At 44.3% G+C, this 20,666-nt stretch overlaps 1 protein-coding gene across 2 annotated transcripts in view; it reads right to left on the bottom strand.

Annotated features, from left to right (window-relative positions):
- The window catches only part of agap3 (ArfGAP with GTPase domain, ankyrin repeat and PH domain 3), a 231,853-nt gene that overhangs the window by 79,410 nt on the left and 131,777 nt on the right, over window positions 1–20,666 (bottom strand). For both annotated transcript variants that reach the window (XM_036519422.1, XM_036519423.1), the window contains exons 2-4: window positions 13,338–13,396; window positions 9,435–9,522; window positions 2,220–2,305 (exon numbers count right to left, since the gene is read on the bottom strand). In XM_036519422.1, coding sequence (XP_036375315.1) covers window positions 2,220–2,305; window positions 9,435–9,522; window positions 13,338–13,396 — 233 coding nt within the window. The remainder of the gene's footprint in view (window positions 1–2,219; window positions 2,306–9,434; window positions 9,523–13,337; window positions 13,397–20,666) is intronic.

Here is a 20,666-nt window from a genome sequence, read left to right as displayed (position 1 = left end):
GGTTATCAATCAATTCACAACATTTGAATTAACGTCATTCCTTAAGTCAGTGATGTGTTTCTTCGTCAATGCTTGTGGCGTAAATAATTTGCTACTTAGAAACAGGATCATTTACATACAGAATAATTTACAGACATTGGTAGAATATGCAGACAGCAGTTGTATACCTAGGGGAATTGTATACCCGCTAGTACTCAAAGTTCTGGGTCCTGGATGATGTTTGTGATTTTTCAGCACCAACTGCATGCCCTCATTATCCATAGCTATTACCACTGAAGCAGCGTGTTTCCATATTTCAATCAAACTCAAGGGAAAGGCTGCAATACAGGGAACGTGTTCCAAAATAGAAATGCACTGCAACTGTATAGCTGCGCAGATCCCTACATCATGAAAACAGGCTGATTCCTCACTCTCGGTGCCTGCTTTTAGCCCATCCAGGATATATAAGTATCGGAGGACCTGTGCATTAATTGTGCAGTCCTGATGCCCTGGAACCCGCCCCGCCCGTTGTGTCCTGCCAGGAGCGGTGGCAATGACTGGGGGAGGGATGCCAACCGCGTCTCGCTTAACAAGCTGAAATGGTGCCGGGCTTTCATCGCCCCGGGAGACGGGAGGTCAGGTGACCCGCCCGTTCGGGCTCCGTGACAGCGGCTCCTGTCCACCGCGTCACTCCTGCGTCAGCTCTCAGCTCTCTCGGGGGCTCGCAGGGCCGGGAGCGTACGAGAGCTGCGCATTGAATGAATCAGACGCAGTGCAACTCTGGCGCAGCACCCCAGTGTAGCATCTAATAAACATCACCCCCCCCAGTTCATAAACAGCACGGATCGTGGGGGAAACGGAAGGCTGGTGCCAAGCCTCTCAACCCCCAACCCCCCCACCTTCCCCACCGCCGCTCCGCCACCTACGAGCGTGAGCCTAACGAGGGGCTTTAATTACTCCTGGCTAATTGCGCCCGGCCGCAGAGGGCGGAGCAGCGGTGCGTTCTGTTGCCCTCCGGTGCGTTGGGGTAACGTACTGCGGTCCCGGCCTCCTCGGGCACACACCAATGGCTGCTCGCTTACGCACGACTCAAACGTCAGGCTGCCTGCCCGAAATTTATCCTCCTCAGCCCGCGTGACAGAGGCAGAGAACGACTTCCTGTTCTGCTGTGTAGCATAGGGGTTTGATTCCCCACTGGGGCACTGCTGCTGTACCCTTGGGCAAGGTACTTAACCCACAGCAGGCCAGATCCCCTTGGTAAATTGCATTTTTAAAAAATGGATGGAGGACGGGACAAGGAACTGCAATTAATGGACGCCAGATGGAATATGGGGATACAGGTATTTCAAATGGCAGTCTTGTTCTCACCAGACTACTGTAAGAGCAGTTGAAAAGTATTACCTAAAGGATACACAGTATCACCTAAACATTCAGGTTAAGGAGGCAAAGTAACCAAAAAGTTGCCGGTTCGATTCCCCGCTCGGGCATAGCTACTGTTCCCCTGTCAAGGTACTTAACCTACAATTGCCACAGTAAACATCCAGTTGTATAAATAGATAACATTAGAAAAACTCTAACCAACGTAGGTTGCTCTGGGTAAGAGCATCTGCTAAATGCCAATAATGTAATGTAATGTAATGTAATGCAATGGAGTATTGGCAAGTACTCCATATACTAGCAACTGGCAATACAGGGACCTCACAAATCTACCAACATGCGTTTAAAGTGAGCTCTCTGGCATCAGCACTGAAAATTCAAAACTGGAGCAGCCAACCAGAAAGCAGTAATTGGGCAGAGTGGATTTGGCAGAGTGTAATATCCCCAGGAATGATGAGATGATGCACCCACTCACAGCAGAATATGTCAGCACTTATGTCCTAGCCTGAGACTTTCCAAGATGCCTCGTTAGGAGCAGAAAACTGGCTGGGGTTAAATACAGGCTGGTCTTAAAAAGGGGGTGTGTTTCAAAGGGCGGCAGTGTAGTATAGTAGCAAGGAACAGGGCTTTTAACAGAGAGGTTGCTGGTTTGATTCCCCACTGGGGTAATGATGCTGTATCCTTAGGCAAGGTACTTAGCCCACAATTGCTTCAGTAAATATCCGCCTGATTAAATGGATAACATGTAAAGCCGTACACTTGGTAAATCACTCTGGATTAGGCCATTTGCTAAATGACAGTAACGTAATGTAAAAGTAGGCTATGTTTAAAAAGGGACAGGTCTTCAAACCAAGGGGCTTTACCTGCAGCTCAGGGGGCCCACCCTCGTCCCGGATGAGGAGCAGGTAGCTCTGTCCATCCACGACGATCTCCTTTTTGAAGCGTCCACCTGAGAGGGGAGAGGCAGCATTGGGATTAGACTTCATTCAAGGAGAAAGAGTGAGATGGGTTCCTGTCACCAGTCACCACACTGCCGTTCAGCAACAGGACCACGTTAATGAGCACAGGGCCAACAGTGTGGTGCAGTGGTTAGCGTGCCTGACCTGAGGGAATGTAATCCCATGTGGTGTCCTTCTGTTTTACCCTCTAGCAAGGCACTCTACCTCAACTGTAGCAATAAGAATCTAACTACACAAACAGGTTACGAAATGACCAGCACGCTATCAGTTGTACTCACTGTATAGCCTCTCTGGATAAGCACAGTGAAGAAAAAAAAAGCCTTCCAACTGCTAGTAATCTACACAGACCTACCAAACAAAGCTGAAACAATGAGAAGGGTCATTTCCTTTCATTTTCTCGTGTGATACTAAGCAGTTTAGCCTTAATTTTGTGCATTCCACAAGTTGACATTAGACAGCATACCTTTCCCTGTAATTACAAGTAACGAAATCCAAAATATTATAGTAAGTGGATGAAATATTCCCAGCACACAGTCCTGGAATTGGCCAACAGTAACCAGCGACAGCTGGAATGAGTTTGGCAAGCACCCACAGTGTGTGGAAGCGTTAGGGGTCTCTATCAGTGCACTCTTCTTCCACACACCTGAGAGGTCTTTGCTGGGTATGCGGCTGTTTTTTTTTTTAATTTCTTTTTTCACATGAGTAATCAGGTGGCATTTGTGACGTGGTTCTTTAGTAGCCTGGACCATGAACGCTGACTCTGCTATGACCAGCCCAACAGATTCCAACAGTTCACCATAGCTGCTGACCTCAAACCCAGATTTTGGACTGTGGCATCACATGCCAAGCCATGCCTGCCCATGTGACCTTCCGTCCTCCTGCTGCAATCACTTACCAGTCCCAAACCCATCTCAAAACAGCAACAGAACCCTAATTTAAGCTAGCAGAGAAAAAACAACCCTGACAACTCACATTCGTCAACTCTCCAGTATCCGCTGCATGTGTGCCACAGAGCAAATAAATCTCTGAGCGGTCAGTGCCACCAAGGTGCCCATTATAAGATAAAGTTTCTTAAATGTGTATCAGCCGCGGGAGGAGGACCCGGCCAGCGGAATGCCGAATCACGGGGGCCTCTGCTGGCGGGTCTCCTGGCAGACGCCGGGGCTGGAGCGGAAGATTTTCCACAGGGCAACGGCGAGAGATTAGACCGCGCGGCAGTAAACCCCGGCCTTCACTGCTCTGTAATGAAACGATAAGGGAGGCGGAACCATCGCAGCCCCGGGACACCAGTGCAGGAAGAGGGGGGAGAAAAAAAAAGAAAACCGCAGAGACGAATCTCGGGCTCCACAAGTCGACTTCACAAGAAAAATCAGAGAGACGTTTCAGCCTGAGGTTTTTTTCTTTCCATATACAGCCCCCTTTTCCTGACAGGCAGCGCGGCAAGGACTTGTGATAAGATACAGGAACTTCAAATTAAATCTGATTTTTTTTTTTTTTTTTGACTGGAGTCACAGCAGAATGAGAAGTCAAAAGTTTCCAGAAAGTTTGGAAAAGCAGAGTAACAATTTTAGACAGTTTGTGTAAAACCATGAAAAAGAAAGAAAAAAAACCCCTGGTATTCTTTGAGACAACTGTAATACCATCATACATATACATACATAAACAATTATAGCTGCTACTCGTACGCAAACCCTGATTAACAGAGGATTAAAAGAGATTGAGGATAAACCAAACTAAGAAAGGGATTACAGCTAGTGAGATTACAGAGACTAATGGGAGTTGCAGAAGACATTCAAAGGTGAAATAAAAAACTTGTCCAGGCAAATTGCTTGATTTTCAGCCAGACCTATCCTACTAACACCACACACGCACACACACACACACACACACACACACACACACACACACACACACACACACACACACAAAGTTTATTTAACCCTCTCCTGCTCAGTGCACACACTTGAGTACAGACAATAATTACTTCTTTTCTTCTTAAAACTTTTCATGTCCATTTTTTTCTTTTTCTGACCATCTTCGGTTTGCTGCATTCAGTTATCTCTTGAGGAATTCATTTAGACTTTGTTTTCTGTAATTTTATGTCTTGTGAGAGTGAAGGTGTGACCGGGCTGGGATGAGGTAACATTCTGACCTTTGACCTGTAAACTACCTACATGGTTGACACAGCTCATTGGCTGAGCCTTGTTGGACAAAGAGAGGGAAAATACAATTAAATAGTTTTGACTCTCAGGATTAGACTACTGCAATAATATGCAAAAGTCCATTTTGCATAGTGGTATATTGGATGGGATCTAAATTCTTTGCTACTAATTCAGCACATGTAATGACTTTCCGAATCACCTAGACCGAACAATAAGTTTTGTGAACGGCAGCTGAAATTCATGCCAATTCCACGTTAATCATCAAATCCACTGGACTTGGCCCCGCTACGAAAGCTCAGCTAATTTAATTGCATGGCGGCTAAGTGCACGCTATTAGGAAGAGTTACAGCTTGGCCTACGCAAAAGTTAAAGTTTGATCCACACTTAATGACAAATTACAAAGCCATACTCAATGGTAAGTCGGGGGGCCTCGTACTTATGAAAAATTCATGAGCAGAACGCAATCAAATACAGAGCTAGCGCCCAGCAATAGCTTTTTTTATCGCTTTGTTCGCCTCTGCCTTTTGCCCGGACCTTTTGTGAAATATCCATCTCTGTGACACTAAAAGACAGAAATCAAACACTATTATCCCAAAGTGGCCACTGGCCTCAACTCTGGAAATTCCTCATCTTGTAGATGTGAGGTTATTTGCATCATATATCAAGGGGTCCTGTGGAGACAGACTGATTAAATATGCATGTGACTTTAACTCAATTTTGTATCGTGACCTGAAACATCGGCCCTTTACATGCCCTAGTGCTATACTGCCATGAAAAGAGGCATTAAAAAGTAAATAAAACAACTGAATACAATCAAAAACAAAAATGCCTGAAGTAAGAAAAACGTGATAAATCGTGGTAACAGAAAGTATGAAGTGCCACGCATCACCAGTCAATGAGAGACCCACTGCATTCCCCAGCTATCCAAAACCCTCGCCGTTCCCTGAACCATACATACAGGCATTGCAGAGGCAGAGGGAGTGGCTGCTCCATGACTACCAAGGAATTTTTAGTCTTTTTCAGGGGGTGGCTATTACACATACATGGAGCACAACAATACAAAAACAATAGCCCAGGGACATGAAATAATCATTCAATTCTATTCTGTAATATGATAAGTGGTATAGCATATTAAATATGTTGTACCAATTATCATATTATAAATGTTTAATAATTAACATTTTGTATCGGCAGAGTGCATAATGAGTCCCTACCATAAGACACAATGTATACAGCATATCAATAATAGATTTGACCACCCTCCTCCTTCGAGACAGAAGAAAAGCTTATTTGGAGTGCAGAGAAAGGTTAATGAGTGCTAAGCTTGCCCAGTCATGTCTGGTTTCAAGTCTGATTCATAGCTTTCCTAAAACTTCCATTACAGAAAACATTTCAAAAGGAGAGAGAGAACTACATGCTGTTGACATTTTTTGTGACCCAAAGTGACTGCAAATCCTTAACCCAAGAAACAAATCATTCTCTATGATATAATTATTTAATAAAGAATACCCAGGTGCTGTGTGTCAAAAGTTTGGACACACCTGATTAAGATGCATGCATAAACATTCATTCAAAAATGTTCATGTAAAGACAGATGCCTAAATGGTCAAATTTTTTTAGACAAATATAAATGCCTATAGAGGAATTTCTTTCCAAAGAATTTTAATTTAAAAATATTTTGGCTACTTTGAAGAATCTAAAATATAAGATAGTTTTGATCTGTTTAACACTTTTTTGGTCACTGCATAATTCCAATTATGTTATTAAGTTATGTATTATTTTGCAGTTCTAACATCTTCTCTATTATTCTAAAATGTGGAAAATATTAAAAATAAAGAAAAACCCTTCTATGAATAGGTGTGCCCAGACTGGTACTATACACAAAGTGCTGCTACTTTCTCTGTAATGTGAAATGTGTTACACTCCTAACAGCTGACTTTAAGGGGACACACGTCAATAAACTCTAATACCTTCCTCTCATAACCACCTGCAGTGCATCGAACCCCTGAAACAGAACGTCAGCACTTCACAGCCGTATAAATTCTAGGAACGTAAACCGGTTCTCAACTGCGTCTGTCGCTTGACAGATTCTTTTCTTAGGAGCGCTAACTGAATTGAAGAGACCATTCAAGTTACGAAGACCAGACTGGCCGTGACCGGCAAGGAAATGCGCGTAACACGGTTACTGCGGGTTTCAAAATACGGCTCCGTCGAATGACGACAGACGGATTTAATCTATTACTCTAATATGTGGACCGGCAGCTGCGAGTCAGGGAAACTGCGCTGATGGGAAATGAAAGCCATGGAGCTTTTGCTGCTGGACTTTTCAGATTCTATTATTTATCTGCTTAGCAGATGCCCTTGCCATGTGGGCATGCCGTAGCTTATATTTACATGTTACTCATTTATACAGCTAGATATTTATTGGTAATTTCAGGATAAGTAGTGGCGCTCCATCTAAGGATTGACGCTGCAGTTCAATGGTTAGCGCAGTTCCTTAACACTCAGTGGGAAATTTAGCCTATTTTCTGCGCATTTCTTTTATTTTGGGACATTACGTTACATTAAACGCATGAAACGCACGTTGCTTCATTGATTAGCGGATACGAAAATAAAACGCATCAGCTCTGCTAGAACACTGTGAACGTCTCTAGATTGGCCAACAAGATCACCAAGCTGGCAACACTTCTTTGACACAAATCCACCGTTGCCACAGCAACATCTCCTTAATACCTGCTCTGACTTGTTGCTGGTGGTACGTTGACTAAGCAGGGGATGGGGGGATGCAAGAGGAAGAGAGGAAACGAAGTGGCAGAGGACAAATCAGAAGGAGGGAATTAAAAGGAGGATGGGGAATGGGGTATTTGTTGGTCCCTGTTGGAGCAAAAGCTTTGCTTTTCCCCTGCATGTGAGAGGAAATGTTAGTTTGATACTACATGAGGAAAGAACTGTGTTGTTTGTAACTATGTAAGACTCACGCAAGCACACCAAGTGAGGGAACCATTGTGTCAGGCAGACTTGAAAAGGTTGTGTCAAGTGGATACCTGCAGGGACATTTTTTATTTTTTTTTTAAAGAGAATGCCATGGGAAATATTTTACCCTAAATGAAAGACATTCAAGTTCTGCTTCCCAGCGTTCTGTCATAGATTTGCAGAGCACTAATTAAGCTTGTAGGATTTTTTTTTTCCTCCAGTAGAACAAAATGCCAGCAACTAATTACGCGTTTCATGTTGCATCTGCGCTATAATTAGACAAAAATGAAAGAACACTAGCCCTTCCAACACTGTCATTTAACCCACGATGGGCCTACATTTCTGTGTGGTGTCTCTATTGATAATGTACAGCTATTGAGATTGTGTGTAGCATTAGACTATTAACAGGAGGAGGACCCCACATGAAAAACTTAAAATCTTAATCTTAAAAGATTAGAAGTAGGATTAAGATTAAAGTACTATTAAAAGATCTGAACAAGCATTAGGGTGTGGATTCAAACACAACTTCGCACCTCTGATTCATAACAAATGAGTAATCAGAACTATAAACATTATAACTATTTCTAAACCAATTCAAAAAGGCCGTGTTGACTTCCTGTCCTTGGCATAACTAATTGAACCAGACCTGTGAAAAATAACATTCAGTCCTTTGACACACTGGCCTTGAGTGGATAACAGGACTTATGTTTTTAGTGAACAATCAAAGGCATTTTTATGTATCTGAAAGTGTCATTACTAGGGCTTGGAAAAAAGGCACATTTTAAGATGCTTAACTGTCTCCTACATGTGAACCCATGGGATGTTTTTACCTTGAAGCTTCAGAAGTTCAAAACATCAATCTCTTCCATCGGAGACATGCTATTTCTCCCTTCTCTTTGTAGTTTTCACTTTCTCAGTAATTGGCAATGAAACGAAAACAGATGCAAAACAAATTGCATTTCTCCAGCACAGCTTTGAGTTGTTTCTTTGATTGGTACGGCATCTGACACACCACCGCTCAACTTTCCTTGTTATAAAAACAACAGCAAAAAAAAAAAAAAATAGGGATCATACCAGAATAAAACCCAAATCAAACTCTGCAGATTCTGTCAGGAACTATAATCTGACTAAGTCATGTGGATTTGTGTTATATGCAGAAAGCCTCAACCAATGGACTCCTGAGTAGCTCAGTGGATAAGGTGCTCACTTTGAGTGCAAGCTGAGCTTTTTGGTCCAAGTTTGATCTCAGCCGTGCCGTCTAAGGTAACCGGGAGCCAACAGCGGCAGAAGAAATTGGCTTTGTTCCACCGGGAATGAGGTGAGTAGGCTGGGCAGGGTTTCCTCATCTCACTGCTTTCAGGTACCTTGTGATTTGTCAGCTGTCTGTAAGTTGCTCAGTTGATGTCAGTGAAGTGGCAGCTATCCTCCAATGACCACCCACTCTCCTGTAGTGTGCTGGGTGACTTGCAGTGTGAAAAATAGATGTTAGTTTGGTGCGACTGTATCTGAGGACTGCATTTGTCTCACATCAGTCCTCCTGCACAGGTGTGGATTGGTGTAAAATCCAATTCCAAAAAAACTGTAAAAAGGCTCAATCAAAAACTGTAATCATTTAGATAATATGTAACTAAGTCTGTGATTTGAAAGTATAATTCGAAAAGAGTGCAGGAATTTGATATGGACACGCTCAAACATTAATCATACCATAATCATATGCGTCATTACATGGCATTAATGTAAATCACTTGTAGGCTTATTCCTCCATTTGAAAGTATGATTTCGAAAAAAGTTTGAGAGCGTTGTATGTAGTTGAATCATATTCAGATTTTCTTTTAGAGTTACTGGCAGAAAGCACTGGCCCACCCAACTGCTGCAACCAGCTTCAATACCTGTCTGTAGCAGCCTCCCAGGCATACCTACCTACATCAGAAAACACCTATTATGGCCCCAGTGCCCCTCCCATAATGGTAAGCTCCTAGGTTACCTTCAGGGGACTCCTCCTGGACGTATGTGCCTGTCAGGTACCGGTGGACCAGGGCAGACTTCCCGCTGGATAGATTACCCACAATGCCCTGCCAAACGACAAGCAGACAAAAATCAACAATTCAACAGTGTTCAAACAAATCAACAAACGACGCTCTTTCAATGCAGTTTCCCCATTAGCATCACATTAACAAAACAGAGCATTCAGCCAATCAGCATCCATTTAGGGAGAGCACCATATATTTTAATTAACCAGAGAAAAAGGCTTCATGAACCCTGTAATAGATGGAAGTACTGGATGTCTTGTCAATCATGAACTCCTGTGAACAAATCAAGATATTGCTCTCCATAATGATACATGATGATTGATTCATATTGATATTAATACCCTGTGATAGCTGCTCCTATTTGGGTTTCAAGACACACAACTCACCATCACTGGTGCCTATACTGAAGAAATCACAGTCAAGAACAAAGAGGAAAGTGAAGTCATATATTTAAATGGTCTTTCTCCAACTCACTGTGCTACACTGACAGCAGCCTGAAACTGGAGAATGTCCTTACAACAGACTTCTCTAACAAGCACAACCTCTTTCCATATGACCAAATTCACTGTAAAATTTTCCTTTTTTCGCCCAAGATGTCCCATCGCACGTTTCTCTTTAATGACACTCATTAGCTTTAAACTTTGTATGGGGGCCAGAAAAAAGAGAGGCTTGCCTGAAAATAATTTAAAAAATGAACGTCATACAGTCTGATTTCAAAGTTAATTCAATAATCTTTAGACTTGAAAACCATGAAAAGAAGACAAACAACAACAAACAAAAACGCTTTTGCAGCACTTCCAGACAAACAGCATGCTGTTGGCAGAAATCCTTACGCAATTCACAGGGCCTCTCTGGTTATAACGCAGCACAAACTGCAATGGTAATGAGATGCTCTGGAACATCTAACACCCCCCATGATACAGTACCCTGCGAAATCTAAATGACTAACATCACTGTGGTGCTGTTTCATCAACACCTGCATGGCTCACAGAGCACTGTGGACAGGACAGTTGCGTTAGAGAGAGAGTGCGTTATCTGCCTTTTACCCCTGCCACCGGCACTACACTTCCCACAGCCTTCCTGCAGAGGGCGCTACCGCAGCCAGGCCCTCACCCTCCCACACCTGAAACTGAACCACCAGCTCCCTCCAGTAAAGGAATACAGGAATTGCGCCTTGGATTTGACAGGTTCACCATTTCCCAGAAATCCTCACACCCCTCCGGTTTAAGGCTGAGCTCCTGCTGCCTCTGTATTCTCTGTAACACCAAGGACACATGAGGGAAGGAAATAAAATGGTCTTGAAAAGTTACAAAAAGGGTTTCAAACAGCTCAACAGAGGCTCCGCACTAGAATTGCCATTTTGAAGTGTACCGACTGAGCGCCCTTAAGAAATCTTGGATTTTTTTTTTCCTACGTTCCAATTTATTTTTAACGTTACCAGCCGGAAGGGATGTGCTAGCATTTGTTCTGATCCCGGGAGTTAGGTCTGTATACAAGAGACATTACTGAAAGATGTCCACATTAGAGCCAAATGAAAACAAAACGATAAAAACACCAGAGGGGAAAAAAAACATGCATACAGTTTATTTTCATAAACAGAAAGCAGCCTGCTGGTAACACCGAACGCTTTCCTCGGTGACACTTTCATGAATGTCATTGTGATGTGCAAATTACAAACAGAAAACAGGAATCGATTTGCGGAGCAGATAAACAATCTGATTTTTTTTATTATACTGATGAGAACATTCGTTGCCTGTTGTGACAGGAGAGAAAAACAAAACCACCACATTTTTTTTCCCCACAAACAACTAAGCGTGTGCGTGGGGTGAAACACTTTTCACCAGTAGAACAATTTTCCTATTATTTTGACTTGATAAAGCATGACTTCCCTTCCACCCCTGTGCTTTGTTCATTAATCCAAAGGATGATAAAGCTGTAGACTGCAGCATGCTGGAGAAACAGAAGAATGGGGTCTTTACCTATTGCCCTTTATGCACTGCTTAGTAGTTATACTGAGCTCAAATTGCACTGCCAAGCCTGACACCAGGGGGCACCTGAGGGGAGCACTGAGCGAGGCTGGCGGCTCACAAGGTGAGACAGAGGATGCTGGTGAAATCTCAGCATGTAAAACAGGCTACGACGTCGTCACATATGGCCTTGCTCTTTCCATCCACGCAATCGGTGGGCGGCAGATCCACATTTGGGGTTCTTGTCCGAGGCAGAGTGTTCGTGAACCGTGAGACACAAGCAGCTTCTGTTGCCATACCTTGGGAGGAAGCTGGGGGGGGGCTTATTCTGCGGCAGTGAGCCACGCTGTCGGAAGCGTGCCTGCAAGGTGAGAGAGAGAGGAACAATGCGCCATTGTTTTCAGGGGGCCGCCGCGAGGTCGCCGCAACGCGAGACGACCGCGGAAGGAGGCGACCGGCGCTGCTGTTACATTACGCGGGGGCCAGAACAGCATTCAGGCGGCGGCCCGCCACTAAAATCCCGCGGAACCCACAAATTAAAGCAGATTAGAGCAGGTGGCGCTGCCTTTAAGTGCCGTGACGAGACGCGGGAGCGTGTAGGTATGGATTCCATTATCCACGCTCCGCTCTGCGGCGATGTGTAGGAGAAAGAGTGGGGTTTCGCGAGATCAGACGCTAACAGCCCGTGTCTCCGTGTAAACAACAACAGCAAAGAACAGCCGGGGGGGGGGGGGGGGGGGGGGTGTGGCGGCTAGGCTTCTTGCTTACGGCCATTTTTGGGGGTGGTGAAACAGCTTTGCGGCAATTAAAGAGCTCAGGCACCTTCGGCGAGGTGACCCCGCTTCTCTCATACGACATGATTTCTCCCTCACCCACGACCAAATCTGCTTCATCTCAGAGACCCCGCTTACACGTACAGCGCGGAGGCACAGACCAATTAATAGCATTTGTTCCTCTTCTCTTAGCTAGTGTGACAAGAAGGTAGGCGGGTGAGAAGATTTAAGGCTAATAGCGCTCGCGTGCACTCGAAAACGTGCCCGATTTAACTTTATTCCGTGATCTAACTTCATGGTCTCTGAAACACTGCATTGTTTCACCCCACCCTCCCCTCCCCCTCCACGAAATGGTCCCGCAGTAATAAATGGGCGCAGGCTAAAGTGGGTCTCTGGCTGCCGTCCCCACCATCTAGTGACCATTATCTGTTCTGGCTAATGCGCAGGTGTTGGACTCTGCGGACACTGAGTAATGCCACAGGAAACCGCCTTCAATTCTAACCCCCCCGACTTCATACGCAGGCAATCAAAACACAATTAGTCTTCCCTCCACTCAGCAGATGGAGCCGGGCTGGGGTGCATCTTTCTGCGGGTGACAGCCAGCAGCAGGTGCTTCTCGCCAGGAACCTGGGCGGTGGCAGCGCTTTAGACAGCGTACCTGGAGTCGCGGGGCGCAAAATTCTAATTACGGGCAGGTTTCGCCGCGGCCGCATCGACGCACTCCTGACGCTCCCTGTGTATTTTTAGGGTTCGCCGTGGTTCTGCCCGCTGTTTTGCCTGGCGAATTACTTCCAAGGGCCCGTCACCGGCGTGGCCTAAAACTGTCACTCATCGTCAGATTCCCGCTGCAAATCACACTGCATCGTCATGCCAACCTGTCTCATTAAAATGACCCACTTGCTGCCAAGGCACGGTCTTAGCAATTTTTTTGCATTTTTTTTTCCCTCCCTCATTCAAATGGAAGGTGGTGGTAAGGTTGCAATACAGAAATACATTTTTAAAAACCTGGTCATAAAGCACTTAATCCATTTTTTACTGGGTGCTGCAAAAAATATGACTTTAAATTGCCCGCAGTGAAATCAGAACCGATAAGGGGTTTGAAAAAAAACAGACTTACCACTTTGAGTTCTGGAACTGATCGACTCAATGTCCACTCCTGGCTGTTGACAAAGGAATCTGAAAAAGACAGGAAGTGACTGTTAGTTTGGACCAAGTGCAATTGCCCTTTGTCATGGGGTGACATTTCCCATTTTGACTAAAGTGGCCCTGCGTATCTGTCACACATTGGGGGGGGGGGGGGGGGGGGACATGATACTTGGGGGGGAAAGGGGAAAGAAGGCTGGCAGTGCTCCTGGCACTGACCGATGCTTGTGGCCTTGGTAAGTGTAAGAAGGGAAAACTGCACTGCGGCTCTTGCTAGCCCAACACCACGCTGCCTACACCCTACACACTCTTTGGAAGGAAGGAGGAAAAATGAGGAAGTGGCTGTTGGACAGATCATGCTCACATTCTAGCACCTTCTGGAACACTCACAGAGAGTGCAGTGAGCCTGGGGATGAGTGAAAGAGTGACGAGCGACGAAAGACTGATGCGCTCCTCACTGGCTTTCTGACATCACATAACTGGAGACAGAGTGATCGGTTATATGTGGCCCTTGGGCACCCGGTCTCAGATCCCTGGCTTTCTTCTTGGGAGCCTGATTTAAACCCCGACCCCCCACCCCCCGCGCCTAATGTGGGACTAATCATGGAGCAGGTCAGACGGAGCTGGGCGAGTCCTGGGGTAAATCTACTCACGCGTTCCGCATTGAGCGTCTCTTTGCTCCTCGGATCTGAGTCTGTCATGTTTCATTAGAGACCGAGGGATTGCAGGAGGCTTGCGTAAACTCGGGCTTTTAATGAAGGGACTTAGCCAGACGAAGAGAAAAAGGACAGGGGTAAAAATAACCCTCAAATAAAAATCAAAGACTCTAGTGCGGCAACGCTGGGTTAACACACACTCGTTTGGTGTGTTTTCTAGCTTGGTGATGAACAGCAGTTTTCTTTGGTCTGTTGGCATGTCTCAGAATTCAACTTTGTGTTCAACAAGGGAGGGTGGGCAGTAACAGGTTCTAGAATACACATTACATATGTATATTTGAGATGCTGTTCCTGTATGTGTTTATGTATGTAGATATATGTACATATCTATATTTACATACATATACACAGCATCCATTTCAAAGAGATTCGGGTTCAACAACATTCTTTGTAGATTCAAATCCATTTCCTCCTACACACAGCATGCAGATATCCTGTGAAATAAGATTAATTGGAGATGTAGGATGGACACAAACTAAGCTAAGCATCAAAGATCGATGCAAGATTCAAGTACTGTATAAAAGACATGCTCCACATGTTGGCTATTGCATCAAATGAGGTATCACGGAGCAGTTATTTTAGAATGATTACCATTCCTTTGAACCCAGTATATTTGTGTCTAATTAGTTAGCAGCAAAATAAATTCTATGACCAGTGTCTTGTCTAATGTGCAGGAGGGCCACAGAGGGAAGAATTTGTTCATATATTCGGGTGACTTTTTTTAGCATTACTTTTTGCCGAAAGAGCACAGACTGATACATCTCTTTCAGGAACAGGCCAACTAGCACTGGATATTATTCCAGCAATTTAGTGACCTCAGCTTGATCCATTCCAGTGAACTTTGTTGTGACTGCAGATAAAGACATTCACATCACTCATCTTTGAGAGTCAGTGTTCATTGGTGTGGAATCACTCTGGGTTTTTAGGCTGTGACTAGTGAGTGAGTGAGGCTTCATGACCGAGGCCTCACGAATGCAGCTATGGGTGGGGCCACAATGGCTCATTCATTTGGACCAACTGTACCATTTTTGCTGTGGAAATCATAGCCTTTTTTTAGCCTCCTCTAACGCATCGCCGCGACGCTTCTGTCTTCTGCCGCTGTGTCTGCTCTTCCGGAGATAAAAATCTCCATGCAGACATCTTGTCTGTACCGCAAACAATGAGATGAGGTATTCGAGGGGGGTCTTCTACAGGCAATGACTAACGCAGAATCCCACGGTGACAAAGACCACACTAATGCTGACTTCCACAGGCCCTGAGCTTCATAAGAGAAATCTAAATCTTTGTCATTAAATTTCAGGGAAACAAAACGAATCTGTGAGAGACACTTGGATTAGGAGGCAGATAACTGAAAACTCAGCAGGGGTGACGTGTAGCTCTTGTACTATGTTTGATATCATGTACTCCCAAAAGGCAATCCTTGAACGATCTTATGAGGCAACCAGTGTTTCCCAGTCTTGTTATTCCAATTCGTTCTGGGTTGAAATGCTTGTGTGGGTTAGTTTCAGCAACACTGTGAGGTTTTTAAACAGGTCATGTTGTTTCTAGTCAGGCATTAATGGATTCGCTAATGCCAGGGAAGCCTATGCTTTACAGCCTCCTTCTCTGATCCGGAATTACCTGCTTCTCACTCTCTTTGCATGTCTGGGCAAGAGCAGAAACTCTCAGCCACCCAATTACTGAGTCTTTATTGCACTCTGTGTGTTTGTGTGTGTGTATGTATGTGTGTGTGAGTTGTGTGTGAATGTGTGTCAAAAACAAGGATGACTTTAACTCTGTCAAAACCATACCAGATCAAAAAAATATTCTACTCTTATTTCCTTGGGACAGCATTATAGCATATTTTTATAGCATATTTAGAGCATGTATGCCATCCAGTAAGAATCATCTCAGAGTTACTACATGGCAAAGATCATGTTACCTTCTGCCTAAAGTCTTTTGTCATGTTTAAATTTCTGAAGAGAGACAGTTGACTTTAAACCCACTATAAGGTAAACCCCTAACTGATGCATCATTGAATGAAAATCGGTCATGTGAGAAACCCATGGCATATCCAGTATTGAGCAGCATTCTTCCAAAGCAAAGTAGATAAGGCCTTCTGAAGAGCTTTTTTTAACCAAAAAACAGAAATCAATGTACTGAAAAATACCCAAACAATAACAAAATGAAATAAAAAATCAGGTCGCAATCATCGGTAATGTTGTTTGCTATATCCCATGAATGCCTACTGAAAACAAACATCAGCACAAACAGTTTTTAGTCAATTCCTATGCACTGATGCAGACGCTACAGGTAGGTGGTCTAGGACTCTTTCATCATATGACTATTGCCATTATGTTCTGCTCCTTGGCAATTTGTGGGTGATAGCGAATTGTTCAAAGCAGTTCTGTCCAAATGCATTCCCACTGAACTGCGGAAACAGGAACCAACATGAAGCAGGGCTAATTCCTCTAATTACTCCAACGAACTTTCCTGGCATTGCTTCCCAGAAGTCTCAGGAGCAATGTGCAATACGTATCTGCAGTATCAAATGGTTATGAATTAATTTCAGGTAGCAAACACACAGAGCATCCCTCTGAGAAGGCACTGACTACTTGAAGAAACTCAGAAGGGGTTCCATAGCCTCTGAGAATTGAGAGGACAGCTGTTTTATCATGTGTAGGCAAAATTAGCTGAGTTACCGTGCGAGCCAAGCACTGCCTTAAATGCATTTTTTCATCACGCACAGCATAACAGTCCACAATCTGAAATCTGCACATTTTCACAGAACAAATGGTCAACATGTATGTTTAATCACACTTCTAATGAAGAGTTGAATTATTTATCCAAGCTGTTGGGAGGAATAAAAAAAAAACTCTGGGGACCTTCTGAGTTTGAATAGTGTTTATAAATGTAATAACAAAAATACAATAAATATTTAATACACAACAGTCCTCAATTAGTTCTGCACAATAACACCAGAAAACAAAGTAAAAACTGGAGACTGTTTTTTTACTGAAAAATATGACCTCATTAACAATGACTGGAAACAAATGTTTTTGCCCGAATTAAGGCTCGACTCTGGCATGAGGGCAAACCTGAAAGCACCTTTATGTGTGAGAACCATTTGAGCCCCAGTCCTGCAAATGTCTTCCAATTTGTTAACACATACTGACCCGGGCAGCTGGAGATGCCTTTCATTCAAGGAAGTTTTTTTTTGTTGTCATGCAGCACGGAATGTCTGCAGAGCACAGAACTACGTAACGTCTTCAGCTTGAACGTGTCCAAGCCCACAACACTACAAGCAGTGTTTAAACCGGTGGCCTCGAATGCACTCTAAATAAAACGTGTCCTTCTGAAACTTGCGAGGACGTGCAAAAGAGCATCCTGTCTTCCCATTGAGCCCTTATAAGCTTATCTTATTCTGTGCTGGAGAACAACAGTGTCCAATGTCCTCAAGCCTCTAAAGTCACCCCACAAACAACAGGAAGACACCAAAATAGCCAGTATGTCTGCGGATGCTTCTCACAGAATTTGCCCCCTAGGCTGTGAGGGTCTGTGGAAAAACCCACAGAACACTCAAAGACCCATTGACCGCGGCCAAATGACTTCAGGAAGCACCAGACAGTGCACGGATTTCACAGCTGCCATGGAGGCAATGATGAGCATCTATAGGAATCCCTTAAGAGTAACCTCCTTAGGGTCCACAAGTCAGGGAGAAGGAATGTCCGCAGGCCTCTCCCGCTAAGCCAACACAACTTCAAACCTGGCAGAGCAGATCACCAAACACCCCCCAGCTTAAAGATCCCACCACTAGGAAAGCACATATCCCGCCACTCACGTCCTCAGGGTGGACCAAGTACTCTCTAGGACAGTTAAGTTCGCACATTTGTGTTGATCTGCTTTAAAGTTACATGCTGCTTAATGGCTGGTGGACCTTTATGTTTGGTACAGCAGTCATGACATGCCTGCACTCACATCGCAAAACACAGAACTCCGCTCGACTCCCTGTTCAAGATGGACACGTTGTTTATCAGCTCAAAGTTTCCCTCCGAGAGACAAAAACCACCACAACAATGACCAACATTCCCTAGTATAAAAAATGGGACAGAGAAGAGGAGATTCCCCACTGCAGCTATGGCCTGAGCAGACACAAGCCCCTTTGTTTCACCAGTGGAAAAATATGTTGCTGGGTATTTGTCTTCCTTTCCAGTCCACTGCTCAATTATAGTCCTATAAAAATCACCACGGGCTTAATTCAATCAGAGGGCAAGAGAGCAGGCACGGTCCTTATTAGTGTTTGAGAAATTAAAAATAAAGGCTTGCTGACCGAAAACAGATTCAACATGTGTGTGATGCACATGATGGAGTCTGGTCTTCTGTGCATCGTTGTACATTGAACGGCACATAGAGCTACTTTTTTAATATTCATACATAAATCCAGGAAATATCTTACACAGGGATACAATGAATCAATATTTTTAGGTTTTACAAAAAACCTGACACAATAAAACAAGTCTTGAATACAATGATTCCTAAAAAAATATACACAGTAACGATTATATGATGTCTCTCAGTGTGTTTATCTCCCAAAGCCTCAAACGGTGAAATCATACTTTTGTAATGGTATTCCATATGAATCCATTGCAGAGATGAAACGTCCATTTGCCCAAGGCAAGTAGTTTTTGGCACAGGAGAGCTTAACTTAGCCTAACCTGTCTGGCCAGTGTGATCTAACTTTTCCAACTATATTTCAGTTTGAAAATAGTTTTAAAAGTGTGGTCTTCCTGATGTGGAGTATCCAGAACAGACAGAACTCTCTTCCATATTAGAGTGAATGTGCTATTCCATTTTCAACCCAAAAGTAAAAGATGTTTTTCTGTTGGTGGACATACAGAACGTTCTAGAGGGTGAAAATGAAAGCCAGTCAAACCAAATAGCTCAGAGAGGACTCATCTGACAGCACACCTGTTTACTGATCCTGTCCCTCGTGTTTGTGACAGACCGATACAATCTGTTTCTGTTTACCTTCCACACATTTCTGGAGTGCCTTACAGAAGTTGCTGTTACGTTGTCCTGAAGTTTGAACATGTTGGTGTGAATGCAAAGAGAAACCGTACTTAACCACCATTTGAATTTGTGTTATGACAGAGAAGAGACATAGGCTTGCCTACAAACACCTGCCTGCGATTCACCATTAAAGCTTTTGAACAGAATAAAATTGGTGCCAAGGTTCTGTCAGAGAGGAGTTGTTTTGGAAAAGTTGTTGGGTAATTCCCCACCCAAACCTCAGTGCCTCTGCTTGAGGTCATGCCAGGATAATGCAGGCATCACATCAGTATGGATTACACCTTTTTACACAGAAACATCTGATGTGTTTGGCTCTTTCATGTAAGCAGAGAGAAAGCACAGTAAAGTCCCATTCAGACAATACGTTACATAAAGCTCAGGCTTGACATCACAGTCTTGTGTAAATACACAACAGTGTATTTTAATGCAACACTTCTTCACACTGTTTGGTGATCTCGTACAACAAATTCCTTTTACGTTATTATTCAAACTTGTTTAAATCTTTTGAGTCTGGGTTTTCCAGCTTTCATTGTGGAAGACAATCTGCAACAGAACATTTTTATGAGCAGATTTTCTGCACAGCCTTTGTAGACGACCTCTTCTGAGCTAAATGCATTTCAGCCAGCATTTACCGTCTTCCTCTCTGACTAATTAGATGTTTACATAGGTTATGGGCACAATCATCCTCAGCTATCACCACATCTCACGACACAGAAAAGCTGTTACCTCTCTGCAGAACCTTATCGCGATGGGTGTTAAGATACGCCTAACACGCTGTCTTATCTGTGAGGGACCGCTATTCAACCAGCCGCCCCAGAGACGCCAGCACAGCGGGCGTTCGCTATGTGACAAGCCTGCATCCGCTCCTTCATGTGGGCAAGGGGGGCCGTTCGGCCCGTGACATCAGCGGGCAGAGTGCCCCAAGATGACGTCCGACAAAAAAAAAAAAAAAACAACCGAAAAAAAAAATCCCCGCCGGCGTCTCTCGGCAGACACACGGTGTGAAACACCAGACGTTCCGCGAGAGGCGCGTGTTTATTGACCGATGAGCTGGTTCGTTATTTCCCCCGTGCTCCGCCGACTGAACCTCCCCTTCTCGGTCGAAACAACCGCTGAATACAGAAGCGTTGCTGCAGGCGGTCTTCGTTACTCTGCTCTCCGCTCACTGCCGCTGAAACAGGGTCATGGCGCTGTTCAGCTCGCATGGATTTCCAATAGCCCTATCAGAAAATAGTTGCCGCACATTTAATCTAAGAATTATGGCCCTCCAGCAAACCACGCAAAAGAGCGACGGAGACAAGATCACTGGACGTACTGTGCTGTGGTGGTCAAAGCCTAGACTCAGCTAAAGAGGCTTCTCCGTTCCAAGTTGCAGCATGCATCCTGACACCTGTGTGAGGATCAAAGGTCAAACGGGCTGAAAGAGCTCCCACTGTTCCCGAATAAGGATGATCTAAAAGGAAAGAGGTCATTTTAACTGCTGGTATCCTCTTCCCCCGGCAAGCATGGCAATCACAGAGGGCTATACTTAAATCTCG

The sequence above is a fragment of the Megalops cyprinoides genome, chromosome 24 (assembly GCF_013368585.1).
Source record: "Megalops cyprinoides isolate fMegCyp1 chromosome 24, fMegCyp1.pri, whole genome shotgun sequence".
In the NCBI taxonomy this organism is placed as follows: domain Eukaryota; kingdom Metazoa; phylum Chordata; class Actinopteri; order Elopiformes; family Megalopidae; genus Megalops; species Megalops cyprinoides.
The sequence above is the reverse complement of the archived record's forward strand: the minus strand, read 5'-3'. Positions and strand labels throughout refer to the sequence as shown.